At 50.0% G+C, this 10,543-nt stretch overlaps 1 protein-coding gene across 1 annotated transcript in view; it reads right to left on the reverse strand.

Annotated features, from left to right (window-relative positions):
- Window positions 1-10,478, reverse strand: part of SLC4A3 (solute carrier family 4 member 3) — a 32,118-nt gene extending 21,640 nt beyond the window's left edge. The window contains exons 1-4 of the mRNA XM_069020845.1: window positions 10,446-10,478; window positions 5,273-5,413; window positions 3,901-4,057; window positions 33-367 (exon numbers count right to left, since the gene is read on the reverse strand). Of these exons, the coding sequence (XP_068876946.1) occupies window positions 33-367; window positions 3,901-4,057; window positions 5,273-5,326 (546 nt within the window). The 5' untranslated portion in view covers window positions 5,327-5,413; window positions 10,446-10,478. The remainder of the gene's footprint in view (window positions 1-32; window positions 368-3,900; window positions 4,058-5,272; window positions 5,414-10,445) is intronic.
- Between the last annotated feature and the right edge of the window lie 65 nt (window positions 10,479-10,543).

The following is a 10,543-nucleotide window of genomic DNA, read 5'->3' on the forward strand; positions in this document are numbered from 1 at the left end:
GCCCCATCCAGATAGGCATGCCCTGGCCTTGCCTTTGGTTTGCTTGGGGACTCCAGCTTAGGGAATGTGTCCTTCCCACAAGCTTCGGCCTCAGACTCTGCAGAGATTTCTTTCTCCTGGACCTCCTCTGCCTCAGATTCTCCTTCTTCCTCTTCTTCTTCTTCCTCTTCTTCCTCCTCTTCTCCTCCCTCCTCGTCCTCTTCCTGGATGGTGGGGGTGACCTCTGAGGGGGGTATTGAGGTCTTCTTCTTTTTCCTCCTCCTTTTTTTCCTCCTGCTGGCACGGGGTGGCCTCTTTTGGAACTTGAGGGCAGAAGGGAGGTGAGTGGAAAGGGGATGATGGATGTGGTGCGAGGTTTGGCGGTGGACTGAGAGAGAAAAAGAGAGTCAGGGGCAGGAAGAGGCTGGGAGGAACCTGCCAGGCGCCCCTCCAGGAAACAGCATGGTCTGAAGATCAAGGGCCAGGAAGGGCAAGGAGAGCCACCAGCCCACAGGGACATAGCAAAGCTCTTTCACTGATGCGGCAGGCTGTGTCCAGCCTGGGCTAGGTGGGGAGACAGCCCTTGTGCAGTGCCAAACCACCCCAACACAGCTCCACCGCCCTGGGGAAGGCAGCACCCCTCTCCCTCTGTTGCCAAAAGCCATTTGCATGGCTGTGCAGAGCTGCGTTGACTTGCCAGAGGCAACATCCCTTCCTAAACATGGGGAAATGTTTCTTGCATCCTCAAACAAGCATGATTTGGGCTCCTTACAAACTTTCTAGGGACATTACTTAGTGGTTAGGCCATGGCTTAGCAGTGGACTTGGTGTTAGGTTGGACTTGATGATCTTAAAGGTCTTTTCCATCCTAAATGATTGTGATTTCTTTTCAGCATAACATTTTCTTGAGTTGAATAGATGCAGCTTATTTATCCCCCAGGCTTTGACAGAAAGTTCCTCCTACACAGCCACAGGAACAACAGTGCAGATGCAACTGAAGTCCACATCCCAGGTACTTTGAGGGCATGTGTCTACCAGCCTCTGAAATTCAGGTTCAGTTAGGAGGCTGTCTTTTAAAATCCAGGGTAAAGAAACAGGGCAGAAGGACTTTTCTTTAAACTAATCTACAAAGAGAAATTTATACAGGCTTGACCTGGGTGTCATGGGAATTACAGAATGAGAAAAAATTAAGGGCATTTCTGAGCCTTCACTCCAAAACAAAGGCAACGCACCAGGCAGGGAACAGAGTAAGCTCAGCATCCCCCTGTGAGAGAAAGAGAAGCCATTGCTGCCAGGGCTATGTGCAGGCACAAAGCCTCCCACAGACAGTCAGCAGGATGCACAGGTCCTGGGGCTGCACCCGGAGTTGCTGAAATCAGGGGGGCACTAGCCACTTGGCAAGGGGGTGTTGCTCGGCCGCTCTTCCTGAGGAATTGTTTCCAGTCTGTTTTGATTTGGTTCCTTCCCAGCTTTCCTGTGACATGGCAGCAAAATCTGTTTATAGTGAAAACTACCTTCAAAGGACATTTTCAATGTAGGCTGTAACCTTCTCCCTGGGAGAGCCAGGCAGGTTCATTGTTCTGCTGTCATGTTTCCTTTCCTTTGGTTTCTCAAGTCTTTTCTCCCTTGTTTCCCCCCTTGGGAACAGCAGGGATATTTCACACATCCCCCTGGTTCAGAAGAAGCAGCTTGTGGCAAGATTAGAGGAGATTTAGAATGGTCAGACGTCTGCAAATTGGAATGAAGTTTGGGCTCTTTATAAACACTTTTCTCTCAAAAGTGTTTTTTTCTTTGACTTAACTGGGTGTACGCTATTTCACTCACAAGATGTGGCAGAAAGACCCTCCTGTCCTGCTGCTGTACTTCCACAGCATGTCACAGCTACATCAGGCATGAATTTCTAATATAAAAAGCAAGGAAGACCCCAACTATACACGTGTTGCTCCTTCAACAGCACAAAGCTGCTGGCAAGGACACAGCCCATCTTTCCCTTCTGGTTTGTTCACTTCAGCCCAAGACAGAAACATTTATGTTTTGGATCAGAAGGAAACTGAAGCCTTGGGCTGCAGGGAAGGGCAGTGATGGTACATGTGTGATCTGGCACAGAAGAGGGGAGCACTGCTCTTCTCTTCACTCCTGCACTCAACCCTCCTCGTGTCAACTGATCACATCTCCACAGAGCTGGTCTGGAGGTAGGAAAAATGCAGCTCTCCCAAACACAAAAGGATTCCTACCTCCCTCTTCTTCCTGCCTGTCCTCTTGTGCGTCCAGTCCCTGCCCTCCCTCCCTGCTCCCTTCCTTGCACTGCCTGCCTGCATGGAAAGTTACTGCCAAACTAGTGTCCCAGATGTTTGATTACATTTCTTGGTGAACTTGATACAAGAGATAAGAAAAAGTAATTTGGATAGGGAGCCCAGAAGGAAGAGCCTACATATTAGGAATTCCTGGCTTCAACTAGGGCAGGAAAGACTTCTAAGCCCAGAGAGCATTCGCCTCTATGGGCTGGTATGCTATCTTTAAAAGTCTAATGACCTAGCCAGATCTTCCAGCTTTATGAATACAAACTGCATAAAACTTTTGATAACCAGGGTTGATGTAGTCCTAGACAACAGAAATACATCAGGAGCTCAGAGGAAAACAAGCTTGATTCTCACAAAAGAAGGACTCTCCTACTAATAAGGAATAAAAACCCCAACCCCAAAGAGTACAAATCTCTAGTCAAATTTTCAAAAAGCTTCTGCATGCATGCTCAAGCAGATCATCCATGTCCTTCAAGCCAACCCACACACCTGTGCACACAGGCAGAGCTTCTGAGCAGGTAGGTCCTACGGGCACAGGACAGGAATTCAACCCACAGCAAAGCTATTAGCACCTTGCAGCCATGTGCACAAGTGACTGTGAGCCCAGATGGGAAGTGTTATTTGAATGGAAACTCTGTAGAGAAATGACACAGGCAAGAAACAGCAGCTGGGTGCACTACAGTAATAGACTTTTACCAGCAAGCTTTTATAACAGCCATTGGCAATGAGTGGCCAAGCAGAAAACAGCCTGGTGATGTACTTGGGACATAATGTTCCCAAGGTTGTATCCCATCAAAGCCAAGCTGGAAAATAAGCAGTATGTGACTGTGGACAGCCACAGACTGGGAAGACCTCCCAACCATTGCTATGTGTCTGCCGCACAAACAGGCTGCTGGACAGGGGCCTCTTCCTGCCCTTCACTGCTGTTAGTACTACATAACCCACCTACACCAGGCAATAGCATACGGTCACTCTCGTGGGTACATTCTCATTTTACACACAAAGTGAGCTTGGACAGACCAGTTGCCTTCATCATGAAAGGGCAGTTAGAGGAATAAATAAGCTCAGATGAATTCAGGTGAGATAACTACAGCACTTCAAATTCACACTCCATTTTTATTTTGCAGTTCCTTTCTTTGATCAGATAAGCCCAATGGATTCTTGAGTGCTATTTAGAAATACACAGGCATGTCTGACTGGAGCCATCTGCTTTCAGACTGGTGAGGACAGCCTGGCTTCTGGTCATATGTGGATGTTTCTTTGCAGCCACATGGAAGAAAAATTGTTTTAAACTGGAAATTTCAACTTGGGGAAGTAGCTGCAGAGGTCTCAGAGACTGGTCTAGGAGGTGAGCGAACACCTCGGGCTGAGCTATGCTGCTGGGTGGGCTGTGCAGTAGCTATGCCTATGGAGACAGAGAAAACAGGAACAGACTGGAAACAGGCCGTGGGCACTGGTGCTAAACTGTGTGTACATAGCACCTTGGGAACGCTCTGGAGGAAGGAAGTGAGTAGCAGGCTAATACAATCTGCAGTCCTGGCACAAGGCTGCAGAGCACGTGGGACTGAGTGAGGGCTGGTGTTGAGGGTGGAAGTGGGTACAACGTTTCAAAACCTACATACATTCAAAATCTCTCTCACTGTAGCTGCGACTTTGCTTCTCCAGATTGCTTGATGCTGACTTGCTTATCAGGTCCCCAAATCTCTCGATTGACAAAGTCTTATCCAAGTCCTCATCGTCCTCGGCACCAGGAGAGGCTTTCTCTGCGTGATCTCTGCCCTGCACAGAAACCGCCAGGTAAGAATAAACACAGCAGACCCCTAAAGCCCTCTGGATCCTCCTGCCCTTCCAACAGTGCCGGCTTGCTAAGGAGCAGCAGGCTCCACACAACAGGCCTGGAGTATAATTTCTCACATATAGGCAGAGCTCTGCTCAAGACCAAGTGCCAGAACAGACCAGCAAGCTCCAAGGCACACTCTGCAGAGACACCTTAGTGGTCCTCCACACCTCTCCTGAGTGGCAGGTATCAAGGGAATCTGCCAGTGCCTATTTTTCCTATTAGAGGAAATGCATAGCTTTGGTTTGGCTGGAATTTTTCTCTCCTCACATTTAACTGCTGCCCTCCGGTCTTCCCTTTGCCCAGTCTGCCATCTCTCTCCCATTTTTAGACCTCCTCTGTATTTCCCCTTGGGAAACAGCATCCCTGCTCTGGTGAGCTGCCCTTCGGTCAGTGACCACCCTGTGCCTTCCCGCCTCCCCTCCACACACCTAGGGACTCCCCGTTCCCCTTGGAACTCAGGCTTTTCTGTCCATCTTCCTCCTGTTTCAGGCAATGGGAACTTCTCTGCCTTTTGCTGGTGGAAATGCCCTGAGATGAGCATCACCAGGCGTCCCCTGGCCTTTCTTTCTTTCTCCTGAGCAGCTGCAGCTGGTAAAATTTTCCGTCAATATAGCTGAAATGCCAGCACGGAGCTGTTGTGGACTCCCGTGTTTCCATGGAAACAGGAGGAGGCCCAACTGTGACAAATCTGCTAGGCAGAAAGAGGGAGCAAGGCAGCTTTAGCTGAGAGATCCCTCTCCTCGCATCCCTGTTCTTAGCTGTGGCCTAGGAGCAGCCTTGTATCAGTGGGCGAAACTGCTTCTCCTCTCACCTTAGCACAGGTGCCCCAAGCTCAGCCTAAATGGAGATAGTTTATTTTCAAGCGGCTCAGCTCCTCCTGTCACTTGCGTACCCTACCCCGTGGCACGTGAAAGCAGAGGGACCTCACAGAGCAACCTCTGGCCTTTTCTGGGCCACAGTTTGCTGTTTGCATGGAGAGGATACGGGCTCATGGGCAGCCTCGAGACACCCTTTGTGCAGACCTGTCCCCAGTAAACGCAGGCTGTGTCTCCTACTGCAGCACGCTGCCAGGATACCAGTCCCACTCTCAGCCAGCAGGAGCACACGGGCCCTGGGGAAGAGACAGCCCCACTGCTGCCAGATTCCCACCTCACCTGCTGCAAGTCGATGAAGACATCTCCTACGGGAGGGGACTCTCCAGCTGCCATTTTGGTTCAGGACCTAAGGGCCTGGGCAAAATATCAACCCTTCTCTTTCACCGGCAGGCACCCAGCAAACCTGGAGAGTGGCATAACCTGTGGAGAGAGGGCAGGACAAGGGAATGTCGTGGGAGACTGCTGGCCACTGCCCTCAAGCCCCTGGCTCCTGATCCAGAGGTCGCCTCACCGGCCCTTGGAGAACCTCCCCGGCATCACTAGGACAGGCCTGTCCCCAGAACTGTGCGGGGGCAAGTGGCCCAACCCACGCTGCTTTGGCCACCGGCTCCAACTGATCAGGGATAGGTGGGAGCTTGTCCTTCTCTGAAAGGTCAGAGGGGCCAATGGAGACAGCAGATATATAGAGCTCCTGCATGGGCTGTGCAAGAGAAAGAAAAGCTTCCTGCTCAGCCACGTCTACAGCAGCACAGCTGTGCAAAGCTGGAGCATGACTGACCACCAGGGAAAGAAAAAGTCAGAGAGATCAGGTGCTGGGAGTACATGCCAGGAGCAGGCAGCAGAGTGGTCCTGTGGCACCTAGCTGTAATTGGGCAGATCCCAAAAAAGGCCAGAAGGAACCACAGAGAGAGCTGTGCAGACCACAAAGACAGCACAAGGACAAACAGTTCATCGTCCAAACGCCACACACAAAGCAACACATGTTACAGGCAAAGAGGCCAACCTTCAGGCTGCAGATTTGTGCCCTGTCAGCACTGGTGTGGCTAAGGGACACACAAGTCTCTGAGGGCAGCACAAAGGAATGATCTGCTCAATATCCAACTACAGGTGAAGAAGGCAAAGAGGTGCCACGCTTGGCAAGGAATGGGATACAGACTAACACGGAAACACCTCTAGTCAAACCACCTACAGCAGCAGCACAGCCTAAGCAGCATGGGCTGCACCCCAGGAAGAACTGGAGATGGTACAGAGACTGGCACTGGGAAGATACTGACCTCCAAAAACTCATCTGAAACAGAAGATGGAAGCACATACACAGTGCATTGGGCACAGGGAGAAGCAAAGTGTCCTCAGCTTACAGCACAAGAAAAGGGACATTCGTTAAAACTACAAGGGTAGAATACAAATTAATGCAAAACTGGCAAAGGAAAACATTTTTTCTTCAGTGATGTCATCAAGGAGCAAAAAACTGCATAGTCAGAGGATAGCTTGGACATCTCTCTGGTAACGAGTTGTATTTATGACAAAGAAAATAAAGAGAATTTAAACCCATCTTTCAGAACAAGCTATTCTCCAGCTATGAAAGCTTTGGAGTAAGTATTATAGTCCGTGTCCTGGCTATCTGCTGAGGGCTTTCTTACTGTCTCATCTGAAGTGCCTAGCATGGGACACTGTTCTAAAATACAAAAGACTGTCTAAGGATAACACCAGTAAGGCCATTTCATCATCCCTTCTATCTTTGAAGATCTCCAGAAGGTCTACAGTCTGCTTACCCAGACTACCTGAAGAGCTTACGCAAACCAAAAATCCCAGGACCATCTGTAAGGCAAGTTTTTGAGGAGCTAATCTGACCACTGATGAAGGGTGCTCCTTTGGTCCACCTTCCTAATTATCAGGAACAAGGCAAAAGAATGGAAGAAACCCCTGAAACACACCTCATTGGACTCATCACTAATTTCATCCTCAGTAAGACCTCAACAGCTCAAGAGAAATAGGCTGCCAAGACAGACATCTAAACAGCAAATGCAGCATCCAGGCCATAAGGAACAAGGCAGAAAAGAATTAAAACACCCAGTCAAAACACCTGTCGAACTTAAGCCGTAATCTTCAACTCCAAAACCTGTGTTCCAAGAAAAATAGAGCAAAAGGGTTCCAAGACATAGCAGAAAAAAAATGAGAAAGGTCTGGAAATCATCTGTAAGCAGAGACTGAGCTGCCTTTTAGTAGGAGACATGATAGAGAAAAGGTTAATACATGGCTTTTTTTTTTTTTTTTTCATTTAATTCAAGAAGAGGGTATAATTCCATGAAAACAAACAGCAGTACATTTGAAACTGAAGGCAGGGAACATTTTATTCCAGTGGGAAGAGCTGGCAGGGGAACCTCACTTTGCAGGGCCATGGCACCACTGTTAAAGAAAGGATTGGACATTTTTAAGGAACAGAACATTTATAACTACAGACTGCCTGCAAAAATGCGTTGTAAGCACTATAACTTAGGGAGTAAAAAGATAATGGGGCTTTGGACAGCAGCTCCTGTAGAGTCAGAATCCCTAAAACCTAGCAAAATGGTAAAGGTAATTTAACAAAAGAAATGCTAATGCTCAGCTCCACCTCTGTGCCACTAACATGCCTTGTGGGGCCTTTGAAGTAAACTAAAAATTATCAGCAGTGGTGTGAAGCAATGTGCTTTGTTTCAGGTCAAGCTCAGGTATGTCTGGAGCAAGGCAGAGGCTCCAGGGGCATTTTATGCTCCAGGATGGAGGAAACCCACATCCTGGAGAACTGCTGGGTCCAACACACTCTGCTGGCACCAGCTTTGAAGGATGTTACACTGAGTTTAAACCTACAGCCTTACTGCCTAAACGAAGTTAAAAGGGAGGGAAAATCCAGCACTTACTCTTTCTTTACCCATCAAAGCAGCACATTCAGAATTATGCCGAAGCCATCACTCTAATGAGGCTGAACAACTAAAAGCCAGACAGTTGTAGTAGCAGTAAAAGAGCCCTGGGGACTTGCTGTGAAATTTCAGAGGGACTGGGAGATACGGCGTTTCCATCAATGCCCCACTCACCACCCTGTGAAAGCAGGAATGCAATGTGTGGGCACCCCAAGACAGCAGGACTTGGGGCGCAGCTGTCAGAAAGCTCTGATGCTTTGGGGATGAGATAGAGGTGAGGATGAGAGATGTGTTCTCCAATTCTAACCCTACCAGCTCCCCTGTTTCTGAAGAATGGAGAGCCCTCAGCCTGAAAGCACTGGTGCTCCCCTTCGGTACACCGGCGGCTGGCCATGGCCACTAGAGGCCACTTGCCCCTTACTCTGTGCCACCTCTGGAGGAAGGCGAGACGGACACCTACTGGGATCCTGCCTGGCGTTTCTATCACCCTCAACAGATGGAGTTCAGAGAAGAGCAAAAAAAAATTGCTAGTGGGCCAGAGGGATTGATTTATAAGGAAAGGTTAGGAGCTAATTTTGTCTAGCACAATATGGGATGACTAAGATGGGGAGGGGACAAACCAGCAGTCTGGAAAGATCTCAAGGGTGTGAAACACAATTAAAGATTTTTTTTTTTTTTTTGTGAGGTAGCCCTTCATAAAGAGATTTAGGAATGGGTTAAAATTTAAACTAGAAACTTAAAAGGAGTATCAGGGAGAATTCTGCTAATAAGCACCATGCTGAAGTGCCCAGCCTGCTGGCATCCCTGCCTGGGTTGCCATAAGAAGAGCACAAGACAAAATGGGAAACTAAAAAAACAAACACCACTAAAGAAAAGCAAATGACTGATACCTTCATCCTACTGTATCTCCTGGTTATGGGGAGTACGTGATTCAGCATTCCCGCTAGAAGTAATTTTCAGTAATAGAAGCGTCATGCCAGCAGGCCAGATTCGAAGGGAGGCCAGAAAAATCCACAGCCTGCCAACCTGTGAGCACTCACACATCCCCACTCTCTCCACAAGCACATCAGTAAACAGAACTGGCTCACATAAATCGCTATACCTTGTCCTGACCATCATACTGACCATCTAGGTTTAACAGATTCTGCAGGAAAGTGAGCAGGCATGTCCCTGCAATGCTGGCAGCTACGGCATCTCCCACATGTTGCTCACAGGGACTCCTCACCCCCAAAGGCTGTTTGACAGTGCCAGAGCTTCCCTGTTTTGCTGAGAAAAACATGATCTGGCACATCTTTGAGGGCCGAGGCGAGCAGTTCACACTGTCCCTTTGCAATAAAGATGAGTCAGTAACACTACAGGCAGGCTGCCCCAGGCTCCATGGGCAAGGGGCTGCCATCAGGTGGAGATAGCCATCAGGTCCCACATCCATCTCCATAGCTCTTCCTTAATCCCTTGGCCATCGGCTGAGAATAATTTAGCTGTGGAGTGTCTAGACTAGGAATGGATGTTAAGATAGGGATAAAGCCACAGGGGCAAAGCTGGTTTGAGGATAGGAGAGGAGAAGGGACTCTGGCTGATAGACACAGACAGGAAGAGCTCACAAAGGAGAAGGATTAGAGGCCTGGAAGATTTTCCTGGGAAGAAATACTTATGTACCTGTCCATGGAGAGAAAGGAGCAGGAGGGGTGCTGCTGTGTACATCAAATCATTTGGATGCTACTGTGACACTCACAGCCTCAAAGCCACAAGAAACAGGAGTGGGCTGCGCAGCCCCTACCTCTCCTCTGTCATGGCCAAGGAACAGACACACATACCAGAATGAAAAGATGACACATAAGACAGTAAACACACAAAGTTTTCCGGCGTGAGGGTTTTAACCTGTGGATCTCTCTGCCACATGGCTAATGTTGAAATTTGTAATATTACACAAGCACTTTAGAAGGCTTAAATATTTCCGTGAATCCTACGCTCCACCGAACTACCCTGGATGAACCATCACAGCCATTGACTCCTGAAGCACCACCAGTTCCATGACTCTCCCTCACAACCGGCCCTTCACAGGGTACCAGACGGGACGAAGCCTGCACGGTCCACAGACACATAAACGAACACACGGAACAAAATTCACTCCAGAACGAAGTGCCAGCACCAGACAGTAACAATAAGCCACCCCTCCACTGGACGTACGGACGGCTCTGACAGACACACGTACAGCCGGAGAAGGAGAGGGACACAGACAGGCACTGAGGTCACTGCACCACGTCCGCGCCGTGCCTTGCAAACCCGTACGGTGCGGAGCGCGGGACTGCTCCACGCCGTGCCGCATCCAGCCCCGAGCACCGCGCTGCGTGCCGTGCCATGCCCCGTGCCATGCACCGCCCCGCACCGTGCCGTGCCATGCCATGCACCATGCCCCGCACCGGCAGCCACCCGCATCGCGCCACGCACCGTGCAGCACCGGAGCGCCCCGCAGACTGGGCCGGGGCAGGGCAGCCAGGCGGAGCTGCTGCAGCCGGGGCAGCGCAGGGACAACCCACCCCCCCTCCGGCCCGTACCTCGCACCGCCGGAGCAGGAGAGCCGCCCGCCGCCGCGCCGCGCCCCGGCCCCGCCGCCGCGCTCCGCCCGACACGTGCCGCGCCGCGCTGGCGGCGG

The sequence above is a fragment of the Aphelocoma coerulescens genome, chromosome 7 (genome assembly GCF_041296385.1).
Source record: "Aphelocoma coerulescens isolate FSJ_1873_10779 chromosome 7, UR_Acoe_1.0, whole genome shotgun sequence".
In the NCBI taxonomy this organism is placed as follows: domain Eukaryota; kingdom Metazoa; phylum Chordata; class Aves; order Passeriformes; family Corvidae; genus Aphelocoma; species Aphelocoma coerulescens.